The sequence below is a fragment of the Hoplias malabaricus genome, chromosome Y, assembly GCF_029633855.1.
Source record: "Hoplias malabaricus isolate fHopMal1 chromosome Y, fHopMal1.hap1, whole genome shotgun sequence".
NCBI classification, from domain to species: Eukaryota; Metazoa; Chordata; class Actinopteri; order Characiformes; family Erythrinidae; genus Hoplias; species Hoplias malabaricus.
Window position 1 is genome coordinate 39,628,544 of NC_089820.1, and position 26,203 is coordinate 39,654,746.

The following is a 26,203-nucleotide window of genomic DNA, read 5'->3' on the forward strand; positions in this document are numbered from 1 at the left end:
GGTTCGAGTTCCTAGTGTTCAGATTTTAAGTAAAGAGATGAGATTAATTTTTACTTTCTTTTAATTTTTACTTTTAATTGTTTTTATATCTGCCAATTTAGTTTATCTAAACTTCCAGCCCTTTTCACACAATCTGCCATGGCAAAGCTCCTCCAGTTATGAGTTATGGCTAACACGTTGTTGTTGTTGTTGTTGTTGTTGTCCAATGAAAATGTTTACAAGAGAAGGAAAAAAACTTCAGTGTATTTCAGTGGAAAAATTGAGCTTTTGTATTTTTCCGTTCACCAATAAAATGTTTACACAATGTGGACAGCTGCTGTGTTCAAATGATGCAGTAAACTAAAAACTGATAAAAAATGGAGATACATGTTTTTAATTGGACAATGGTATACAACTACTGCTAGAGTCATTTAAAAAAAATTACCCAGGTATACCTTAGACGCTGTGGATTTAAACCATGAATAATGTTCCCTAACTAATTTACCAAATATGTTGTTTAGGTTGTGTACAATACATGTGTGGCATTTAAATTTGTGGCATTGTGTGTGCCTGGGGTGTATTAGCTGTTGGAGTTTATGGCAACTAATGGCCTTTTCACTGCCTGCTGTAATCAGCTCTACTCACTCTGTATCTGTATCTGGTTTTCCACTATAAATCCCCCTGCTCCAAGGTGTAGCCATCGAAGTAAAAAAAAAAAAATCTCTAATGGGACTTTAGAAACCACAACAATAGCAGCGGTACTATTAATTTCTGTTTACTTGTTTTGTATTTGCCTGTGGTTGGTTTTGGGATTTAACAAAATTCCATGTCCAAGTTCAGAGAGATTAGTGGAGTTTTACCGTTCCTTGTTGCTCTGTCTGGCTCTCATTGGTTTCTTTCATCCACCACCAAGCCAAGGAGCATTTAAAATCCTTCAAAACACCACAGCATAATTTAATGTGCTTATAAACATAAGTGATCCCTACTGTAGCTTGGAGGTTTTACAGATGGCTAGTTTGTGTTGAGGCTGTGCATGTCATTGTGTAGACAAGTCTCTCAGGCCAATCTGCCAGTTAGCGCAAGTGAGTGAACAGGGATTAATGTAATAAGTCTGCGGTTCCGTGTATCACATACCAAATTTACCTAATGGAACAGGAAAAAGATCTGAGTCAAGTAGATACCATGCAGTAGAAAAGCTCAATATGTTGACAGAAAATTGGGTAAACATTTTAATAAAAATGTAAAATAAATAAGTTATACATGGTGTGAACTATTATATACCCAATCTTCAGTTTTCCTTCTCCTGTTGCCTATGATTTCTGCCACTCACAGAAAGCTGTGTGCTCTTGCAGGTTTTTGTGTGGCAGAGCCTTTTAACATTCGAGTATGGAAACCATTCTACATTGATCTGCGTCTTCCACGCACTGTTGCCAGACACGAACATGTTGAGGTCAAGGCTGTGCTGCACAACTACATGAATGAGGATCTACAGGTCAATTCCACACACAGTGTGACCTCATGGCTTCAATGTATAACTCACATATGACCATAGGTTGTTGGCAGGTAGCCCTAAATATAAAACATTGAGATGTACTGAGAAATGCATTTCAATCTTTATGCTGTTAGCACATTTCAAAATGAGTCTAAATCCCCTGGGGTCTGCTAACCAGGCTGCACATCAAATACAACGTTTATCTAGGTTTTAGTAATATCTTTGTGATAATATTGCAGAGAAATAACTTTCAAATGTTTCCTGACTCTGTAGAGTTGTGTAAATATATTTCCTTCATACTAACAAGATTGTGTGATGCATTTTTGGAGTTATGAAGACGTGTTGAGGTGTACAAGATGCACATTATCTATAGCTACATTTATGTGAACTTGGCAAATGGATACTTGTGTAAAACTTGTGTATTGTTTCCAGGAGAGATATAAAGAGTTTCTAAAGTTGAAATACAATTTTTCAGCCTTAAGGCCTTATAAATTCTTTTCACAGTGGTCTAGTTTAAATGGGGTCTCTGCAGAGAGAGCTGAGATAGTTCTGAACATTTTAATTTGAAACATATAAATAAAAGTATATTTAAATGAAATTTAAAGATCATAAGCTAAAATAGACAATATTCACTTAATCCAGATGATTAGTCATGTTAAATCATTCAAATTATTTTTACATTTTACACACATTTCATTTATAGGGGACTTTTTTGGTCAGTTGTTATCAGGTTGTATCACTGAGGTTCTAAAAAAAAAACGGGGGTGTGACACTTTGTTTTGTATTTGTATGTGTGTGTGTGTAGGTACTTGTGATCTTGGAGAAGACACAGGACATGTGCAGTGTGGCATTCACAGGAGATTATAAGAAACAGGTCTCTGTAGGAGCACGTTCCTCTGTTCTTCTGCCCTACACTGTGATTCCTCTGAAAGCAGGAGAATTCCCACTGCAGATCACTGCCACCGCACGCTTCTTTTCAGGACAGGATGCCATCAAGAAGACGCTCCATGTGGTGGTATACTGAAAAAAAATTATGTTTGTTTTTTTATGGTATAATAGTGTATAGAAAATTTGGCATTGTTTTGTAAAATGCATTAAAAACAACTGGTGATTTGGTCATTTGAGGGTCTCAGTTATTGTTATCTTATGTGTGTTGTTGTAGGTGGAGGGGATACAGAGAATGGATGTAAAGAGTTATGTGTTGAGACCTCTTGGAGAAGGCCATGGTGAGATTATGTTTTCTCATGATTTGTTGTCACCTACTAATCAGTGGAGTTTGGGTCAGTGGGATGCTTCATTGTCCAGAAGTTTCCAAACACCTCTTGCAGCTTTTGAATTCTTTCTGGGGCATCAACTGCTGATTTAAATCTGCTTAAAAAAACATTGGCAGTAGAATGCATATTCCGCTGAACATGACCCAAAGGTCATCATGCCCAATGCTAAATGCATAAAGCCCCCTGGAACTACACATAGTCATCCAACATAATTATCTGATCTCACAAATGTTTGTGGCAGAATGGCAACAAATCCTTATAGAAATATTCCAACGTCTAGTGAAGAGGGATTGATTTCAGAAACATTGAATGATCCAGAGGTGTCTGAAAAAAATGGACATATGTAGTCCAGCAGAAATGTTTTATCTCTTAGAAATACCAATGATCAGTTCACCCTAATGTTTTGTTTTGTAGATAAAGAGGCTGGTTATAACCTCTCTCTCTCTCTCTCTCTCTGTCTCTCTCTCTCTCTCTCTCTCTCTCTCTCTCTCTCTCTCTGTGTGTGTCTGTCTGTCTCTCTGTCTCTGTCTCTGTCTCTCTGTCCTCAGATGGGAAGCAGCAGATTCACGTAGAAAAAGCAAAACTACTCTCTGTGGTTCCTAACTCAATTCCAGAAACGTTTGTCAACGTCAGAGGTGATCATTTTCATCACACATACATTCATTCATTATCTGTAACCTCTTATCCAGTTCAGGGGCGCAGTGGGTCCAGAGCCTACCTGGAATCATTGGGCGCAAGGCAGGAATACACCCTGGAGGGGGCGCCAGTCCTTCACAGGGCAACACAGACACACACATTCACACCTACGGACACTTTTTGAGTTGCCAATCCACCTACAAACATGGACACCAACTCCTCACAGACAGTTACCCGGAGCGGGAATCAAACCCCCAACCTCCAGGCCCCTGGAGCTGTGTGACTGCGACACTACCTGCTGTGCCACCGTGCCGCCCATCACACATACAACAGAACAGAAATTAAGATCTTGAAACCTGCAACAGAAAGCACAGTAACATTTCCAAGATGTCTCTAATAAAATCTGAAAAAACAAAAACAACAAAACAATACATACACATAAGAATTTGGGAAAGCCTTTTCCCACTTACGACTTCATTTTCAAATGTCTGGATGGATGGATGGATGGATTGACAGATGGATTGAATGTTGTATGGATGGATAGATTAATGGACGATGATGGACATATGGATGATGTATGAATAGATTAACAATTGATTGATGGGTGTATACATGGTTTAAAGGATTGTTTTATATCTAGCTGAATGGGTAAATGGATGGATTGATGAAAATTTGTTGGGAAGATAGATGGGCAGAAAGTTACATATATTTAATTTCATGGTTACATAAAGCCTAATGATTTTTATTTTTTATAAGCATAATAAACATTTGGTCATTTCTGGGTTTTTTACACACATGTTTCTGTGTCTAGGTAATGTGCTGGCAGACAGTATTGATAATTCCATTAATAAGGACTCTCTGGCTGCGCTGATCCAGATGCCAGGTGGCTGTGTGGAGCAGAACCTTGCCAGAGTTGCTTTGCCTATTATAGCAACATACTATCTGGACCGCAGTGACCAGTGGGAACTTGTTGGACTAAAACGCAGAGAGGAAGCTATAGGATACATTCAGAAAGGTGAGAAATATGGTTTGGTGGACATACAGGAAATGATCAGATGAGGGGCTGTAAACTATGGAGTAGTGGAACTGCATTGTTTGGAATGATGGAGGTCCTTTACATACTTTTTTGGGATGAGCTGGTGTGCCAGAACTCATCATCTAACCTCAGTACCTGAATTCAAATGGCTGAATTCAGTTAAATCCTGACAGAAATGTTCCAACATTAGTGTAAGCCTTCCCAGAAGAGTAGAAGCAGTTACTTCAGCAAATATTTTATTATTATCTTTTATTTTGGAAGAAATGTTGGATGAATAGGCATCTTAAAAACTTTTGCAAAAGGCAGTGACAGATAGGTAAAAAGCAGTTGGTTTGATTTGTTCTGTTTCGTTCTGTCTCCTAGGTTATGAGAAGCAGCTTCATTATCGCAAAAATGATGAATCGTACCCACCCTACCGAAATGAAGGAACCAGCACATGGTATTCACACAGTTTACACATTAGTCACATTAGATTTTTTGGGGGGTTGGTTTTGGGAATATCTTGCAAAGGATTGCTTGGTTATTTGAGATTCAAACTACAGTACTAGACTAGTCTTAGGCACCAGAACTATGATTAATATTTAAAATAATATATCTTACCCATAAGTGTGTGCATTTTATTATTGATAATATTAGGGGTTTTGTTTGGGGTTGTTTTTTTTTTAATTGTTTCCTGAAGCCGGGGCTTCGTAAAAACATTAGAAAGGCTTCCAGCATTTGAACAGACTGGAGAGCTAGCTAATGGTGAGGAAATATCTTCAGAATTTTATAAAAAGTGTTTTTTCTTTCTTCTACCTAGAAAACTGGTGTTTTTATTCCCTGCTTAGGTAGGCAAAACATGCTATTCCCATGAAATTCCTTGGGCAAGACTCCTAACGCTACTTGAGACTGCCATTTTAACTTAACTAAACTATAAATTTACAGTGTAAGACAGCATCTTTCAAAGATCATGAACGTAACCACCCATATTATTAGGTACACCTACTTTGTATCTACACTAATTTTTCAATTTATCAACTTCACAGAACATACAGGAGCACACTGATTCCACACGCTGTGTTCCATTTGTTTCTCTGCATATTTGTTAGCCCTTTTCATTTTGTTTTTAGTGGTCAGGACCACCATAGCGCAGGAATTATTTGTATGGTGGATCATCCTCAGTGACACTGATGTGGTTGTGGTGTGTTTGTGTGTTGTGCTGGTAAGAGTAGATCAGACACGGCAGTGCTACTGGAGTTTTCAAACCCTTCAGTGTCACTGCTGTACAATGGCCCACTGAGTCATATCACAGCAACATTTTATGAAGCACTTTCCAGTTTTATGGGAGAAGAGTAAACAGTCATTTATTTTCTTCAATGATTTTTCTTCACAGTGTGAAAGAGCTAGTGGCCTGCATTCACCCAAGCTGTGTTAGGGGCCCCTATGGAGCATAAACGTGTTCACTCTGACTTCAAAGCAATTAAATTTTTTAATTTATTTGGTTATTTTTCTATTTATTTGGTTGTAAAAATGACTCATTGCACCTTAAGATATTTTCACTTAATATGTTGTTTCCTTCATTCTCCTCCTCTGTTTCTCAGGATCACCGCCTTTGTGGTGAAGGTTTTTGCCATGGCTAAGCCCTATATTGGTGTGGATGAGCAGCATATCTGTGGGCCATTGATTCACCTGCTTAAACACAAGCAGCTGAATTCTGGAGCCTTTAAAGAGGACAACCCTGCCTCTGACACCTTCATTACGGTTAGAGAATTAAACATAAACACACTCTAACATTTTCTCTGAAATGGAAATTATTAAGAGGGTGCTTGTTTCCTTTAACTACATATCAGTTGATGTTTGCAGTGATTCATAATTCAGTAACAGGTATATAAGAGGTAACATTTAATGGGTTTCATATGTTCTGCCTCTACTTTTCTAGGAAGGGTTTACTCTCTTTTAGAGGATTTCATTCATACACATGGTCTGGTACTGATTTTGGATTAATTTTGGATAAAGAACAGTAGTATCTGTGAATAAACTCTATGTAGATGGACAGTTGTAAAGAGAAATAAATGTTACCCACTGGCTATACTAATACTAAAGAAAAAAGAAAAAAACTGACTAACTAAGTGAATTCTTGACTGACACTAAATGCCTGTCTGTCTGTCTGTCTTGTCTATCTGTCTGTCTAACTGTCTGTTTATCCTATTTATCTATTCTACCTATCTATCTATCTATCTATCTATCTATCTATCTATCTATCTATCTATCTATCTATCTATATATCCAATAGATCTTTCTCTCTCTCTCTCTCACACACACACACACCATAATACTCTTTACCCTATATACGCCACCTCTTAACTGGTAAATATTGGTAGAAAAAGCACATTGTCTCTATTATTCAAGCTAAGCTCGATTATTATTACTCTGCTCTCCTTGTTTATTTAGCAGTTACATTTTTTCTTTTTTTTCTGTTTCTGTTTGTTTGTTTTTTTCCTATATATCTGTCAGTATTTGTGTTCCACATCACAAACTCATTACTAACAACTAAATTTAATAACATGTTCACATAAACAAACAAACAAACAAACACACACACGCACACACATATAACTTAACATCACAATACATAATAATACACTCTATTATTCTGAGCAATTTAACATGTCACAGCTAAAATTCATTACTTGAAGCAATTGTGGTATTGGATCTCATGTAAAAAAATTTAAGATAAAAACCTACCTCAAAACATTAAATGCAGATATAGGACTTTTACTAGAAACCCATTTAACAAAAATAGACCAATACAAACTGAAGTCACCCCATTTTAACCATGTGTTTTCCACTCATTATAACTCTAAACAAAGAGATATAGCCATTTTAATAAACAAAAAATCTCTTTTATACATAACACCATCATCACTGACCCAAAAGGTAGATACATTATTATAAATATCACTATTAACAAAAACACAATAACCATTGCATATATATATATATATATATATATGTGTGTGTGTGTGTGTGTGTGTGTCCCAAATGCTGACAACCACACCTTTTTCCAAAACTTTCAGACTCCCCAATTATTATTGGTGGTGATTTTAATGCAGTCTTAGACAGAATTTAAAAAATCCAAAAATACTCGCAATTGGAAATGTACAGAAACAATAATACAGTTCATGAGTGAATTTGGTCTTTTGACATCTTCATAGAACCGTTAGCTGCAGGGAATAAAAGGAATAGAGACATTACACATCCAATATAAAATTACTTTATATGCAGATGACATCTTTCTTTTCTTGCAAAACCCATCTTCTTAAATAAAAGAAACAATTCAAACTATTGAAAATTACTCTAAAATCTCAGATTATACCATTAATTGGACCAAATCCACTGTTCTTGAAGTAAACACAGATCTATATAACACTCCAACTCAGTGTTAAAATTTCTCCCCAGCTGTCAGTTACTCAATATCAATTTTACCCCCCTTCTGAAAACTATATGTAAAGATCTTCAACCCTGGGTAAATCTTCCCATCCCCCTGACAGTCAGAATAGCCATAAATAAAGTGTTGATATTGCCCAAAATCAATTACTTATTTTCAATGCTCCCAGTCAAACCTCTTACAAACTGGTTCAGGTTTTAGACACAGCTATCTCCAAATTCTACTGGAAAAATAAACCTCCCAGAATAAAATATACTGCTCTACAGAATATAAAAACAAAGGGGGGTTAGAAGCCCCAAACATTTACAATTAATTCCTTACAACTCAGTTGCAACATATACTAATATTTTTTAACCCTAATCAGACAGACAGCACATGGATTGATCAAAATAGCAGACATTTATCAGCCACATGCTCAAAAAACATAACCGTTTTAAAAAATCCATCAGTAGCAACAGCTCTGACAGCTTGGTGGAAATTTCATAAAATCACAAACTCCAGCCTCTCACTGAGCATGAATAACCCCATCTGGAACAACCGTGATCTACTCATATCTAGAAAACCACTGAACTTTAAGTTATGGAGGGATAAATGCATCACACATCCATTCCACAATAACACCCTGGCATTGGGAGTAATCATTACATCCAAAATTAAAAATAACTGAAAAACATAAAAATTGCAGGATGTAGATTTAGATTTTATCAATGTATCCTCTAAAAAAAAACTACACAAATTAATATCAAAACCTCACCCCAAAATAAGGTTTCCAACTACACAAGACGAAATTGGTCTATTTATTACTGCCAGGGCTGAATACTGGACACAAATATGTAAAAATAACTTCCATATGATCACAAGCACTAATCTACAACTCATACAATATAAAGTCATCCACAGAACACACTACAAAGGGCAAAAGATGTTTAAAATGGGATTTATCAATTCTGAAATCTGTCCACACTGCACCCAGAACACCACAGAACACACAAAAAAGCTTCTGGCAAGAAATTATCAATATCTTAACATCATGCTTAAATATAAATATCCCCCTATCTCCTGAATTGTTTACTAGGAGTTACATCAGTAATTAATACAACAACAAAAAAACACCTCTGTCTTTCTAACAGCTTTAACCATTGCCAAGAAAACCATCCTCATGAAATGGAAATAAACAACTACTATCTCTACCACTACCACTGATTGGAAAAACCTAGTATCATAGAGTACAGTTCTGCAAACCGATAATACATTCTTCCAATAGTAATCACTCCACCATATTAAATAACTCACCTCTATACAACAAGAATACTTAAGTACCACAAAAATTGTTGTAATTGTTGTAAAAATGTAATCCCACATATATACATTACACACACACACATACACATTATATATATATGTATATATATATATATATATATATATATATATCACTACAGACAATGCATTTCCATTCTAAGTGGTTTTAACCCCTATATTTCACATTTAGCACTGGGAAAAACATTTCTTGTTTTCCATGGAGATTATACTGTATTTGTGCACTTGCCCACTTGTGACTCCAATGGGTACACGTTAAAATAGCATTTTATCAATTTAAGTCATTCAATATAAAAGATTTATCATTCATTATAAAAGATTATCATTGTTATTATTATTACTGTATTTATTTTTATGGACAAATTGACAGCTCATTTAAAGGTGAAATCTGTCTATTTAACCAAAATGTAGCAAATAATATAATAAGAATTTTGAATATAATTTTTTAGAATATATTTATGAAATATATTAAATATATATTTATATTTGTCATCCCTGAAAGAAAAATGTATGTTCCATAGTGCATGTCACTCCATGGAAACGTCTAGTTCACTGGTAGATGTTTCTAAGGATGCACATTGTGTTTGATTGTACTGGTGTGTCTGCATGTTAACAGGGTGGTCTTCGGGGGGCTGAGTCCAAAGAAACCCTTACTGCGTTTGTGTTGATTGCTTTGGCTGAGGCTCAGGCTGCTGTTTCCTGCAGTGATGGATCAATCAACCCACAAGTAACAAACATATATACACACAACAGGACCTCTCCCAATCCAAAAAAAAAAAAAAAACACATTGATATGTGTATTGACAATAAAAAATTGTGCATAGGTGTAAATGTGTTAGGGTGTTGCCCTGTGATTGACTGGTGGCTCATCCAGACAACACAAACACATGCATTCACTCACACTCTCACGTCTATGGACACTTTTGAGTAGCCAATCCACATACTTGTGTGTGTGTTTTTTTTTTATTTTGGTCTGTGGGAGGAGAACAGAGCACGTGGAGGAAACCATACCACACCAACAAAACTCGTTATTTTAATTTATACTTGTTCATATTCATTTTTTGTATTTTGTTATATTTAGTTTAATTATGTTGTAGAAAACTTATGTTAGGAAAACTTACTTGTTTTCCTTAAATTAATGATGTTTATATTGTTCAAAATAGGGAAATGTGTCGTTCTCCGTTTTTCTAAACATCAAACATCAATATAGATTTGTGTTTACTTGTGTTTGAACAATTCAGTAATTTATAATCAGTAATGATTTGGAGAAATGTTATTATTGAGGTTATGTTCATGGTCAAATTTTCATTGCGAGAAACTGGAAAAGGTATTATGCACTTTCTTGAAGTGAGGGAAATACCATGCTGTACCTACATTTTCACTGGTACGACATGCCAGTAATGACAAAAATATTTCGGCAAGTTTACTGGAACATTTTATAGCCCTTTTTTATTTTATCCAACAAAAGAGCATTTATTGTGTGTTCTTTGTAAAGCATGTTAACAATTTTATTAACTTTGCTGTACCAACCGATATTTTGCATAAGTCTCTATGCACGTACACTTTCATTTTAAATGAAGAAAAGCATTCATGGGAGAGGAGTTTATTCCTGTGCTCTAAGTAAAGTGAATGTTTTACAGGAGAGTTTCCGAAGAGCAGGTAATTATCTAAAGGAGCGCTTCCGTCAGCTGCGTCGACCCTACTCTGTGGCGATAGCCTGCTATGCTCTTGCTGTAAGTGGTCAAGGCTGCATGAAGAGTGTACTACTCCAGGCCGCATCGCCAGGTATTCATAACAGCATCTTTAACGGAACAATCACTTTAACTGAATTTTCATATTACTCAAAATGCAGACAATCAGTCAAGTCATGTATATGACAGGTTTGTTTCTTGAGTTGTGTACTTGAGGAGGTTATGCTACCAAAACTCTAATGATTCCCCATGTGACTTAATTATATGCTCTGTGCATGGTCTTATTCACTACCTAGTGAACTAAATTTGGTGTTCTGCCATTTTGTAGTCGTGTCCAAAAACATAGTGCACAATTTTCAGTACATTCGAACTATAGTGTATACAGTATACAACCATATACTATAGTGTATAGTATACAACCGATGTTACTTGGTGCATTGTAGATACCCGTATTACACTGTTTTGTGTGTTAAAATGTAATGCCTGAAATCATTTACTACCATCCCAAATACAGCTCCCTTTAATAGTGCACCATATTGTGAGCTACAGTGCACCCAATGTGTGATAACCAATCAGGTATGCCCATGCCTTTTGGCTGGTAACCAATTGATCTGCCATGAAATCTACCTTCAGAATTTTGAGTAGTGATTTTTGCACAGGAGCTATAGTGATGGGAATAGTGTCAAGGGCCATTTTAAGCACAGCTATTTTTGCTGAACTCATCAATTTTGTGCATTAGTACCTAGTTTTTGAAGGTAGAGTAAGTTTGAAATATTTTATATTCATAACATACCTTCCTTTTTTGTTCTGTGCAGACATACAGAATGTCTAGTAAACAATATATAAAATGAAGAAAATATGTATTCCAGAAGAATGTCATCTGTCAGGTCTTTCAGCAAAATGTAATGAAGCAAAACAAATAATGACGTAAAATTTACCATTGAGTTAAATGGAAACTCCAATTCATGATATTTGAAATTAATTATTGACTATCTTAAACTTACATTTCACTGGGGCTTCATAAACACATTAAATTTGTTTCTAGACTGGAGAGCTAGTAAATGGTGAGGAAACATTTTCTGAATTTTATAAGGAATTTTTTTGATCACAGTAGTAAACGTCTCCTTTAAATACAATGGGGTAAAAAAAAATTCCCTTTTGGACAGTTTGTGTCATTGTATTTTTTTACTTCAGTGGCATGCTACAGACTTTTTAGCATCAGCAACAAAATTAGGATTCATCTTCTCAGTATTTGTCACTCATTCTTTTCTTGTATATTTCAGATCGCACTCACTGGCGTGAATCGGGTAACTCCTTTGTTACATTGGAGTCTACAGGCTATGCACTGCTAGCTCTGTTGAAAGGGGGCCATCTAGTGGAGGCAGCAGCTCCATTCAACTGGCTGAATGAGCAGCGGAGACCTGGGGGTGGGTTTGGGTCCACACAGGTAATAAAATATCACAACTATTTCTTTAATCTGGATAAAACAACGAACAAGTGTGGTGGAACAATGTGGTGGAAATAAAATCTCTCTCTCTCCCTCTGTTTTTCTTTCTCTCTCTCTCTCTCTCTCTCTCTCTCTCTCTCTCTCTCTCCCTCCGCTTTTTAGTCCACAGTTGTAGTACTGCAGGCTCTATCGGAGTATTTGGTTAAAGTTCCTCCTAGGTCAGCACTCAATCTTCAGGTGGAGCTCCAAGTTCCTGGACGTTCTGACATGCGCTGGGCTTTCACACCAAGACTTGCCCATGTTGCTCGCTCATCACGGGTAATTCTCTACTGACTATTCTGCACTCTCATCTGCTTCTGCTGTAGATTAATTTTACTGCACAATAACTATGGCCACATTAAAAAAACTACAGATTCATAGTGGAATAAAATCACTTCACAAATACTACTTTAAAAAATCTGTAAACTACAAACACTGCAGATTTATTGCAGTTTTGTTTTTTTCCCTTAAAATTGTCAGATTTTCTTTAGTTTTTTGGTTTTCTTATTATTGTCATTGTGTCTTTTTTTGAGTATTTCATGAATAATGTTTTAAACTGAGCAGGTTCCTCTAGACCAGGACTTCATGGTGGTAGCCTCTGGAACCGGCCAAGGAATATTGGAGGTATACCCACAGTCATACAATTTGCAGATAGCCCTCTTAATTTGTGTAATTAGCACATTAATGTGCACCCATTGGGAACACACATTTTGTGTAATATTTTTGAAAAATCATAAAATTAATTGGAACATTTTGGAGCAGTTGCACATGATGTCATCATGTTCAATGACAAACGTTGGCTAGATAGGTATAAAACCTATATTGGACTGTACAGCAGTGGAACTGTGTTCCTTGAAGGGATTGAGCATTATTTAATTAACTATAAAATATGATGAATATCTCCTCAAAAATGACTAAAATATGCTCTGAGCTCTCTGAGAATGGTGTGGGCGTGGTCCAATAAACTAATGACCGTTTGTAACTCACGGCTCTCTATCATTGTAGAACAGAATGCTGTTAACGTCACCATGGCAACACACAGCCTCGAGACAGAGCAGTTGCTGGGTTTTTTTTTCTGGGTATTTACTCTGAACTGCAGTTGTCATTTCACACAAGATAACATTACACAATTAAATGTCACTGGTTTGTAGAGTTGGCATTATACAACCATTCATGTATAAACCTATGTATGTCCTTTTATGTGTCTGTGGTGTGGTTTCGTGTGATTATTCATATAATTATATACATGTTAGCATAATTGTATGAACTGGATACCTTCTAGAGTGTTTTCAAATCGGTGCTTTCCCCTGCTGCCACTCCACTCTACTGCTGACCGAGTGGGTCTGCCTTCCCTGCTGTTACTCTGCTCTGCCTTATGCCTTTCACTTCCTCCCCATAGCTTGGTGAATAGTTGGATAGCTATTTGTTTTCTAACTTGTTTACTAATGGCTCATAAACTTTAGCTCACCAGTGTCTTTGACTCAGAGAGGAGGCGTGGCTATGGTATCCTTGTGATTTGTCAGGGTAATACTGACATAATCATTACCCATTTTACCCACCTTAAATTGAGAGGATTTACTGGTAATTTATGAGAAGAGATTTATCATATATATGTTTTGCGTTTTTTATTTAAACTTTGCTAAACATTTCACATAAAACCCAAATTTAGAGTTTTATTTTAATTTATTTAATGTAATTAATTTATTTTATTTTTAAAACAAAAATGCCTCAACATCTGTTATAAAGCCTTCCCAGAACAGTAGAAGCTGTTATAGCAGCAAAGTGGGAAATTAAAATAGCAAGTCTCCACATATTTCGGACCATATTATATTATATTTTATTATATTCAGTGAATTGTGTTCCTAAATGTTTCCTTCAGCCACAGGTGTTTGGGATCTCCAGTCCATCCCATAGCTTTCACTGGGGATAAGGTCAGAATTCTGTGGTGATCAATTCCTGTGTGAAAAATATTCCTCATGTTCCTAGAACCATACTTTCACAGTTTGACCCTGAAAAATCTTGGCATTGTTTACTTGGAATATGTGTATTCCATCAAGGAAGAACAAATACATTCAAGGGATTAACTAGTCATTCAGGTACTCAGCTAACTTCATTTTATTGCCACATGATTTTGCTGAGCCTGGACAATTGAAGCAAGGAAGGGATTTTTTTTTTCTCACCACCATACAGATTTTTAGTCCCAATTCTTTTTGTTGCATTTTGTAGATGGACAGGCTCTTATTTTCACTATTAAACACACATTCTACTGCCAATTATTACAGTACGGCTTCACAGAGTATTTAAAAGGCACATATTATACCCCATTTTCCACAAGTTAACACAGTTCCCTGGGGTCTTAATAAAACGTCTGTACCACAATGGTCAAAGTACCAAAAGGATCAAGTTTCACCACACCATTAACATTCTGTCTAAACTGTCCTATTCAAAACAGCCGAGTTTGGCCCATTTGTTTAAATGATGAGCCACAGTTCACTTCAACTCATCTCAGAGAGAAGGTCTTGTTTTTAAATATTTTTTGCACAGATAACTTTATTCTCTCTTTTTAAATCTGGAACTTTTTTTTGGCCTGGCAATGAAGTTCACCATTGTCTCTGTTTCTAATCTTTTTATCTCCCTCTCTATCTGTCTCATATTCTCTTTCTCCTCACCCCCTCATAGGTTGTAACAGTATATAACGAGTTGCCTGATGTCTATGAGAAGAGCACCTGTAATGGCTTTGAACTGGACGTGTCCATCAGTGAGAGCAGCGGTGAGTGGGTTTTTTTTTCTCACAAAAAAAACTGCTTTCCTTTTTCCAGTAATGTGCAATAAATTTAGCCTTTTAGTCCTTGAACAAACCAATTTAGGATCTTTATAGAGGGTTCCACCACTTTGGGGCAGCCATATTTAAAAAGGTTTAGTATATAATCTCTAATACATCCAGGCCACTATGTTTCAGTTAGAGTGGGTTAACTGAAAGGCATCAGCCATGTATAAAATAGGTTTATTTCAGATTATCTGACACACCCAGGCCATTAATAAGTCTGTGCCACCAATAAGAAACTGATTTGGTTCCCATTCGTGAATCTATTTAGGAACACTTTTGCACATTTCCACCAACATAAATTGGTTTCTTAACCAAAAAAGTTAATTCCCAGCTAGAACCAATAAGAGTTGGTTCTTCATTATGAACCATGCTGGTGTCTGTGGACGTATTGAGGTAAAGAAATTCCAGAAAGACCACAGAGCCTGAAGTAAAGTGCCTTCATGTAGTGGAGCTGGACAGGTCATTACCAGCATGCTATATTTTCCTTGATGCTGTGCAGGAATATGCCACATCTGTGTGTTTCTGGGATACTTGGATTCTTTTCTCACTGTTCACAGGCTCAGTACCACGGCTCAGAACTCGGTATCGTTTACACACGTGTATCAGAACTAGCTGTAGACAGTTGTAGTGTATGTTGTATATACACCGTGAAATATATATAAATATATATTTTATATATATTTATATATTGTGTTTGTAGCGTTGACCTTATTCAAACTCTTATGATTACTGATATTTGACTAATTATAGTAATTAAAATTTGATAATTGGCTTAAGTAATTAAAACGTTACTAATTAGTTTGAGAATGAATAATGGCCAAGCTAAGTGAGTTCTTCAGGATCTTCAGACTTTTAATGAACAAGACTCCACACAATGTGATTTCAAATAATGGAAATATTTATTAACAAAAAGAATATTTTCTTAACATAGCATAATCTCAAAATCTCACGTCATCAACGCAGGTGAAGCCAATTCGAATTGGAAGATAAGCTAGGCGATATGGCTTGTGACTAATGTGTTGCTAACTGAGATTTAATTAACGTATAAATTTATCAAGAGACTTAATTCAATTTTCAGCTCTGGAAGTGCGTAGGTTTAGCTTACTTTTTCGTCAATTCTCAACTACTCGCCGGGTACAGAGGCTCTTTGAGGTCCTGGAAGTGATGGCGTCCCGCTCAGTTCCCGCAGTTCTTCGTGGAAGTTTCAGGCTGGGTCAGAAAAGAAAAGAAGGTATTCAAGTCACTCGACGTTATTCGTAAATTTTCTTTCACACTCTAGCTAGCTCAAGACGTCTCCTGGGTAGCTGAGCGAGGTCCTTTAAAGTCTTTGTTCATCTGCATAAAGAAGAGAAAAACGTCTCGCTTGGAGAGGTTAAAAATTAGAGAGAGAGCGTAAGATGGAGAGAGCATGTAAGAGCACGCAAAGTAGAGTTCGAAAATCAAGAGTGCAAGAGAGTGATTCAAAAGAAGAGGAGAAGAGCAGCAGAGCGAAAATGAGTCGGCACCCTCTTTTCAAAGGTAGCGCGGTCACGCCCTATTGGGAGGTGTCCTTCCTTTGATTGGATCCGGGGTCCGAGGCTCACGTGACTTGCTTCACGTTTCAGAGAGAGAGAACGGGGGGAGAGAGGTATCAGAGAGATTCAAAAAAGAAGAAGAGGAAAAATTCGTGTATACCAAAATTTCTTATACATGTTTGTGACATATCACATTTGAGTGTCCTGGATTATTAATATCAAACATCTACGTATATAAGTATCTTGGGTACGTTATGATTACGTCCCACTACAATATCATGTTAGAAGATATTAATTCGTTTTCTTAGTTAGAGACAGAAACTTTCTTTCATGATTGAAAAGAGTAGTACACATCACTTCATTGGTTGTTCATCTGAAGACACAAAGAGTGACATTCATACATATCGCGTACACATATTTATCAGAATTTGATTATTTCCGTTATGTATCTAGGCGACCTCAGGCGAGACGTGATTTCGCAAACGTCCACTTTCCACTTTCCAACATGGTCCATGTTGTTCGTCCTGTGCGGATGGTTACTGGGAGGTCAACCCGAGTTCAGTCAGTTTTACCATCTGTCAATCCCACACGAGAAAACCTTTCGTCATTTAGGTGCCACGGCCATAAAGAGTCCTTTTAACTCTGGTTTTCTCTTGGTCTAACAGCATCATAAAATGGGTTTGTTATCTTTCCTCCTAAGGGGATGAGGGAGGGTGTCGCTGGAAAGTGTCCTGCTCAGTCTTTGATGAGAGTTTGTACGCACACACAAAATCCTGTGGAATGTGGGTTCTGTTACAAACACAATCCTTATTAGAGTAGAGAGTTTTTCATTTCTCCATTCGATCCATACTCCACTACACAGTTGATGAATAAACATGGCTCTATACATTTATCTCTGGCTTTGCCACTGAATTTAGCTACAGCAAACCTGGAACCAGGCAACATGGGCCGGTTCACTTGACAGAACCAAGGTTGGTTCGATACCCATGACTGGCAGGAAAATTGGGGGCAGTGGGGGTTGATGGAACAGCACTCCTCCGTCAATCCACAGTTGAGATGCCCTTGAGCAAGGCACTGAACCCACAACTGCTCCCTGGGTGCTGGCTATAGTGTTGTGTTCACAGCCTCTAGTGCACAGAGTGTGTGTTCACTGCCACAGCTGGGTTAAATGGGGAATATACAATTTGTTGTATGCTGTACAATGGCAAATAATTGCACAAATCATTTTGAACTGGTTCTAGAACCAGAGTTCTTTTGGAGGTGTCAGTATGACTGTCCCACAAAATGAAAAAATCACATGTAGAAATTGGCTTCCTTTCTCTGGTTGGCCATTATGCACACCCTTCACACCATCTGTCAGCAGCTTGCAGCTTCTGTGACAAGGGAGTTAGGAGTCACATGCACATAATCCAACCAGTGCACATAATCCAACCAGTGGTGGAGCCAGACAATTTTCATAGGGGTGGCCAGACTGAGACCATTACTCACACAGGGGTGGCACAGAAAATGATACCTTATTTTTTTCTATGTGAAGTTGCTGTGGATCTAGTAGTGTTTCCTGATCATTCACTCCTTTACTGATACAGGCATTAAGTACAGTGCCACCATCTGTTTCTTCTTAGAACTACTTGTTTGAGGATTGTCTGTTAAATTGCATCCCAACAGAAATGATTCTGCAAAAAATGTTGCTGGCAAAGCATTGGTGGGGGTGCCTGGGAGGTGGCCGAAGATTCATTTGGTCACCCCCTGACTCAACACTAGTAAAGTATTCATTTTAGGAAAAATGACCTTAAAATAAAAATTGACCTAATTTTCTTCACAACCCATGGTCAGTGAAGTTATTCATTTAATATTAAATCCCAGTCTTGCATGCTAGTCTCAAAGGTATCATTCTACTTGGGAGACCTTGATACTGTATAGGAAACTGCCAACAATTGTGAATAGTCTTGGTTAAAATTTCAAGAAATAGAAAGAAATCAACTTTGATAACTAGTTGCATTTGTTACTTGAAACATATAAGGTATAAGGTTCTTTAGCATTGGATCTAAACCCTTAAAGGAGCAGATGTCCATAAGAAAGTGTTGATTGAATTTAATTTTTTTTTTTGTATATAGAGAAACCCCCACCAGATGTAGAGAAATCATTCAATCTTAACATTAGTGTGAGGTGAGTTATTGACATATTACATTTTTATGAGCATTACAGTACAATAATAATCATGATATCCCAAATTCCAAATAGAGCTTTGGGGCCACGTCAGGTGCGGATGGTTATTTTGGACATCAGTCTGCCTACTGGCTTTGAACCAGAAACCTCTGACCTGGAGCTGGTGAGAGAATTTAAAGAGCTGACCTTAGTTGTGTTTAGTAATAAACTGTGAAATGGACAGTGTATGGAAATAATGTTTTGATTTTTATATATTTGTGTTACAGTCTAGTCACTGACTGTTTTGTTGCCAGATCAAGAGTATGTGCACATATATATATATATATATATATATATATATATATATATATATATATATATATATATATGTATATATATATATATATATATATATATACACACACACACATACACACATCAGCCAAAACATTATGCGATTTGGACTTGTTTCAACACTCCGTCCATTCTCTCAGCTGTGACTGATCCACTTACACCAGCACAACACACACCAATGTCCAATCACAACGTCAGTGTCATTGAAGCACTGAGAATTATGCAGCACACAAATAATACCTGCTCAGTGTTGGTTTTGTGACAGTCCTGACCATTGAAGAACAGAAGAATGATAGGAGACTAACAAAGGTTGCAGAACAAGAGATGGATTGTGTTCTGTAAATGTAGAACTACAAATTGCACCTGTATGGTCAGTGGGGCTGAGAGAAAGAACAGGGATTGTAAAAACAAAAAGTAATCATAATGTTATGATTGATCTGTTTGTGTGTGTATAAATATATAGAGATATTTTTTAAGGGCAGTTATGATTATGAAATGTAGAATTCAGATCAATTTGTGCAAATCAATATATTAACTGTGCATTTGTATGTGTATGTTTCATTTGCAGATGACTAACTCAGTTGATCGCTATATCAACTTCTTCCAGGTAGTGGACAATCTGAGTGACAGAGGGTCTCTCATTATACATTTGTTCAAGGTAATACAAGAAACCAAATATAAAATACACTAACATATTCATGATAATAAAATAGGTAGATATTCATTCATTCATTCATTCATTATCTGTAACCGCTTATCCAGTTCAAGGTCGCAGGGGGTCCAGAGCCTACCTGGAATCATTGGGCGCAGGCGAGAATACACCCTGGAGGGGGCACCAGTCCTTCACAGGGCAACACAGACACACATTCACTCGCACACTCACACTTTTGTTTTTGGACTGTGGTAGGAAACCGGAGCACCCGGAGGATAGGTAGATATTGTTACATGTTAAAAAATGTGCTGTTCAATTTTTTGAAAGTGTGATAAAGTGTTTTAATTGTGGCTTTACTATTAAAGTAATATATCATTGCTGTCCAGTGAAAAACATTCATTCATTATTTTTAACCGCTTATCCAGTTCAGGGTAGCAGTGGGTCCAGAGCCTACCACGAAATCATTGTGTGCAAGGCAGGAATACATTCTTCACAGGGCATCACATACATTCACTCACACCTACGGACACTTTTAGAGTCGCCAATTCACCTACCAACGTGTGTTTTTGGACTGTGGAAGGAAACCGGAGCTCCCAGAGGAAACCCTCACGGACACAGGGAGAACACAACAAACTCCTCACTTACAGTCACCCGGAGCAGTCACACAGCTCCAGGGACCTGGTGGTTGTGGGTTTGACACTACCTGCTGTGCCACTGTGCTGCCCAATGAAAAACATGTATCTCCCAAAATAATAACTTTACAGGAGAAGAAAATCCTTCTAAAATTACAATTTAAACATTTTAAATTAATTAAAAATTCCACATTATTTTGGAGCATTTCTGTTGGTCCATTTATTATAAAATGTGAAGGGCAGGGTAAAAATTCCACAAAAAATGAGATAAATGTTTTTTAATTGGACAGTGTCAATATATCTTGTATCATTATGAGAGTGAGGATGTGATTTCTGATCCAACATATGTGCGCCTAGAAGTGATAAGGTATCATATAAGCATCCATATGTGTGTCTATCTATACAGGTGTCTCACAGAGAGACAGACCTCATCACATTCCGACTGCAGCAGAAGTTTAAAGTAGGGCTTTTACAGCCTTCTACGGTTACTGTTTACCAGTATTACAACAAAGGTACGGGCACAGCTCTGTTTCACTTTTTGGTTTTGATTATGCAATCACTGGCCACTTTATTTGAAACACCTACTTTCTGAGGCCCACCTGTTGCTCTGCATACATTGTTTGTCCTTTTTCACCCTGTTCTTCATTGGTCAGGACCACCACAGAGTGACTACAGGGTGATGAATTATTCTTAGCTCTGCAGCGACATTGATGTGGTTTTGGTGGTGATAGTGTGTGTCCTCTGCTAGTATGAGTGGATCAGACAGTATCAGTCAGCTGGAGTGTCACTGCTGGACTGAAAACAGCCCACCAACCAAGATAACCAGCCAAAATTGTCCTTTGGGTGGCATTATGCGTCCACTGATGAAGGATGAGAGGACGACCAAAACAAAAACTGCGCAGCATCACATGAGCTACTGTCTCTGACTTTGTGTGTAGAAACAAGGAGGTGATCATAATGTTATGGTTGATCAGTGTATATCTAAAATAACTTATGACATCTTTCTAGGGTAGGACCTAAAAATAGCCTGTAAAACCTTTAATATACCATTTTTCTTTTACCTTGTTTTGGTCATTGCCAGTTCACTTCACTAACTAGGCCTCCCCAATCATACAATGCTACCAAACTGGGAAGATAAAACTTGGAGAGCTATCCTCCACATTTCTGATGTCAGTTAAGAGATGCCTGAATTAGGTAGCAATTTGGTGAATTATGGGGAGAAGGAGGGCCATTTTATTCAATGATTTTAGTCATTATACTCAGTTTTTTATATTATGTGCTGGTATAGTGGTCCGCTGAGGTAGTTGGGTTTCTAATTGAGTGGCCAGTTTAAATATGCATGTATATGTTGTATGTAAAATGTTTTCATGCTGAGGAATTATTTTTAAAAATATGACCTGTGTTTGGGTGTGGTCAGATAAAAGCTGCACCAGATTCTACACTCCCCCAGAGGACAAAGAGCAGCTTGGACAAATCTGCAAGAACATTTGCAGATGTACTCAGGGTAAGAACAGACAAATCCACAGATATACACACATTACATACTATAGTTAGGTCTGAATATATAGCTGGATTTCATTTCTGTGAAATAGTTTCTCTCAGATTTTTTGTTTTTACTTATATTTTTATTTAGGGCGAGTTAGAGAGAGACTACAGATGATGACATAAAACAGATTTAATGCATATGCAGATCGGAGAATTGCATTTTAAGAACAGAAATGCTCATTGTCTTTAATAGAATTACACACGTATTTTTATTTTGTAAATGAACAGGAGCCAATGAGCAAGGGCAATCAGACAAGTCATCTTTAATTACAAGAAAATTACTGAAGAACAACCTCTTAACTCTGTACAGGTGACTGCTGTGTGATGAAGACAGATGATCAGTCCTTCTCTGTTAGTGACAGGAGGAAAATCGCATGTGGTGGAATTTACCATGGTAACTGTTACAATAACAACAATATGTTAAACCTATGCTTACTTAAGTTAATATTTTGTAGAAATTTGTAGACACCCCTTAACTGAATTAAGGTACTTTAAGGTAGACACGGCTTTAGTCACCTTTGAGATAATTTGGAGTACCAAAACTAATCATCTGACATCAGAACTTGACCTCACTTACATTCAAGTAATTTTCCAAATTTTCATAAAAAGTAGATGCTGTTAGAGCAGCAAATGGAACCAAACCCTTTGCTGACACCCTCCATCTCAGAAAGAAATTTTGAAGGAACATGTGTCTGAAAATCTTTACTCATCCAGTGTGTTTCTGAGTAAAGTTTCTTCTCCAGTGTTCAAGGTCAAGGTGCTGAGTGTGAACATCAGTCAGTATGACAGATATGAGATGGAGATCACTCAGGTCATAAAGGAAGGTAAGAGTTTGTCTATATCTGATGGAATCTAATTCAAACATATCTCACAAGTTGCACGATTGAAGACAAAAGAAAAAAAAAAGATTCTACTTTGAACAACAACATTACTGTTACCATCATTTTACATTTTACAACTGACAATTATATCCAGAGTTTGGAGTCTTGCCCAAGGATAATTACTATTACACAATACACATATTTGAGTCATAAAGAGGACAGCAGTGTAAAGATTATATATTGAATTGTTTAAGACTCGGCTGGCCTGTCTCTGGATTTAACTTTAAAATGACTTTGGATTCAATGGTTGCTGCGATGAAGGCTTGATCATTGGGTAAATTTAGACATCTAGACAACTTGCACACTGCATTGTACAAATTAATCAGGAAACTAACTTGACAATGTCATCAACATTGAAGAGTTTTATTTCTGTTGTACTTCATGTAGAAATACCACCCATAACTTCTAGATTCATAAAACTTTGTTTTAACTATCTCTTTATTTACATACCGTAGAGTATTTATGGATAGCTATATTCAGGAGTTCATTATAATGGTCTTTAATAAAGTTACTTTGCCGCTACAATGACTGAAAAATGAACTGTGGTCATAAACAAACTGTCATTTGACCTACCTCACAAATATTTTGAAAAGAGATCAGGTTTATAATTACTCATATAACACTCAATATATTTTTAATCTTCAGTCTTCATATTTTCTTACATAGTAAGCAATGTGGGAATAGAGAAGGGGGCCATTTGGAATATGCCTCACATTGTGTATGACGAAAGCACATTGGGGCAAGCCCTCCAGAGAATGAACTGGAAGCTCTGCAGCTTGAGGGGTGGGGGGGGAAGAGCCTTATCGTGAGTTAATTACAGGAGCAAGGCAGATATTCCACCATCTTGAAATCACCAAAAAGGTGGCAGAACTGAACAGAACAAAACCGAACGCTGATTGTGCTGTGATACTCAGAGGCAGTACGACCCATCTGGCAGAGCATGGTTAATACAGAGCTGTGAGTAATACTGTCCAGTAGTTTGGAGTTTTTGTGTTGGCGATTGTGCATGTAATGTATTAAATACATATAATAAAATATTTTATTTATTATTATTATTATTTTTTGTAATACCAGTTGTTATTTTTTTAATACTATGCAACAGTTACCAACAAAAAACAAAGGAGTGGGAGAAAGGCTGAATATTGAATTACAATAATATGTTACACAAACACTTCAACATTTATTTGTACACCTAGTACAATGTCTTAAGTAATAATAAAGATTATTTTTATTATTATTATTATCAGGTTCCGAGGTTGGCTTGAAGCTGCAGGACACCAGAGTGTTTCTCTCTCATTCTAGCTGCAAGGCAGGGCTAAACCTGCAGGAGGGGCAGGACTATCTCATCATCGGCCCGCCCTCAGACATATGGCATGAAGGCAGCTCTTACACTGGGTAACACATTATATAAATATATCTATTATAGAAAAATTGTCCCAATTCTGTTTTAAAGACTCATAAGGTTTCTGCTATATGATTGTGGAGACCTCAGCTGCTTTAAGGTCACCCACTGTGGATTTAGATGTCTAAATGAGCACACACTGCTGGTGTAATTAACATGAAAAGAAATTAGACACTCTCGAGCATCTGCAGATGAGTTATGTACACTCATTATATTCAATACCAAGAGTATACCAGAGGTGTATAAAGCCACCCCCTAGCACTTGTAGAAAAAAAAGTGCAGCAAACTCTCTATTAATGCACAGGTGTCTAAAAAAATGTTAAGCCATACAGTGTATGTTAAAGTGTGTCCTTTGGCAGGTACACATACACTCTGGGGAAGACCACATGGTTGGAGCGCTGGCCTTCTTCAGCTGAGTGTTTGACTCAAACTGCCATTTTCAAGAGATGCCAGGACCTTGACAGTTTTGCAGATGAATTATTGAAAAAAGGGTGCCCGACCTGAAAAAAACAAAAACAAAACAAAAACAAAAACACACATGCGCGCGCACACACACACACGCATAACATATTAGTCTACATGCACACATACACATTGTCCATTTATTGCTGTTCAAACATCCACCTCTTACATAAATTGTTTTCTAATATATATTCGGAATAAAGCATCAGTTTTTCCCTTTATTTGTAATTGTTTGAATAATTTTAATCATGAATTTTCTTTTATTGTGCTATTTTAATAGTGTTAAATGCTTTTGATTTTTTTTTTATTCTTGCTCTTGCTTTGAACTTCATATTATATTTCTTTTCACTCTATAAAGCATTTTGAATTGCCCTTGTGTGTATGCCTTTAGGTTGTCCAACTTGTCTATATCTTGTATCTTATCAGCCTAAAAGATACAGTAAATGTCATTACATTACAGTAAGTAAATGAACGAATCTGACGTTGTTTCACTGTAGCCCACATCGATTTCCTGATTATCACGGCAAATAATTTTAGGTTGTGGCAGTCAAATATAATCAAACTATACAGCCCATTAACACTTTGCTGTTTAAATGATGAGGAAACTACTTTTGGTTCTTTCTTCCAATATATCATTCATCTCCTTTTATCTCCTTTGCATGACATTTAACCTAAAATAATAAACTCTAATATTACTATGTAGTATACTAATAATAATATGCTATGGTTGATGCATATACCGTAATATATGAATATATATTTGATATATATTTATATATTGTGTTTGTAGCGTTGACCTTATTCAAACTCTTATGATTACTGATATTTGACTAATGATAGTAATTAAAGTTTTATAATTGGCTTAAGCAATTAAAACGTTAATCATTAGTTTGAGAATGAATGATAGCCAAGCTAGCCAAGTGAGATCTTCAGGATCTTCAGACTTTTAATGAACAGACTGCACACACTGTGATTTCAAATAATGAAGGTATTTATTTACAAAAAGAAGGAGGATATTTACTTTACATAGCATAATCTTGAAATCTCATGGCATCAACGCAGGTGAAGCCGATTCGACTTTAAAGATAAGCTAGGCACTAGGACTTATAACTAATAGATTGCTAACTGAGGTTTTACTTGGTGTATATTTATCAAGGGACTTAATTAGGCACCAGCTTCTGGAGAGTGAATGAATCTTAGCTTGCTTACTCTTTTGCCGCTTTTCACCGAGCCGTCGAGTCCCGCTGTTTAACCTCCGTGCTCTAGGGGTTGTTTCTCGTCCTTCCCGAGTCGTGGAAGATAGGCCCGCTTGTGAAGGAGATTCCTTCCAGGTTGAGTAAGGCACTCTCGGCCTTAGGCAGGCGACGTCGATCGGGAGTTCCCTTTTTCGGAGAATTGCAGGCTTGGCTGGTCTCTCCCCTGAGTGGGGTGGCTTCTTCAGAGTGTTT

At 36.9% G+C, this 26,203-nt stretch overlaps 1 protein-coding gene across 3 annotated transcripts in view; it reads left to right on the forward strand.

The window, feature by feature from the left end:
- LOC136678216 (venom factor-like) overlaps positions 1-25,384 on the forward strand; it is a 59,210-nt gene extending 33,826 nt beyond the window's left edge. For 2 of the 3 annotated variants that reach the window (XM_066656180.1, XM_066656181.1), the window contains 22 exons: positions 1,332-1,471; positions 2,277-2,486; positions 2,634-2,697; positions 3,294-3,380; positions 4,193-4,396; positions 4,781-4,856; positions 5,998-6,157; positions 9,781-9,891; positions 10,805-10,949; positions 12,139-12,302; positions 12,465-12,620; positions 12,906-12,965; positions 15,021-15,111; positions 18,797-18,848; positions 18,924-19,011; positions 19,750-19,839; positions 20,872-20,977; positions 21,883-21,969; positions 22,321-22,404; positions 22,754-22,834; positions 24,139-24,286; positions 24,653-25,383. In XM_066656180.1, coding sequence (XP_066512277.1) covers positions 1,332-1,471; positions 2,277-2,486; positions 2,634-2,697; positions 3,294-3,380; positions 4,193-4,396; positions 4,781-4,856; positions 5,998-6,157; positions 9,781-9,891; positions 10,805-10,949; positions 12,139-12,302; positions 12,465-12,620; positions 12,906-12,965; positions 15,021-15,111; positions 18,797-18,848; positions 18,924-19,011; positions 19,750-19,839; positions 20,872-20,977; positions 21,883-21,969; positions 22,321-22,404; positions 22,754-22,834; positions 24,139-24,286; positions 24,653-24,797 — 2,549 coding nt within the window. In that variant the 3' untranslated portion in view covers positions 24,798-25,383. Of the gene's footprint in view, positions 1-1,331; positions 1,472-2,276; positions 2,487-2,633; positions 2,698-3,293; positions 3,381-4,192; positions 4,397-4,780; positions 4,857-5,997; positions 6,158-9,780; positions 9,892-10,804; positions 10,950-12,138; positions 12,303-12,464; positions 12,621-12,905; positions 12,966-15,020; positions 15,112-18,796; positions 18,849-18,923; positions 19,012-19,749; positions 19,840-20,871; positions 20,978-21,882; positions 21,970-22,320; positions 22,405-22,753; positions 22,835-24,138; positions 24,287-24,652 lie in introns of all 3 variants that reach the window. The other variant, XM_066656182.1, reaches the window with a different exon arrangement.
- Positions 25,385-26,203: the final 819 nt, after the last annotated feature.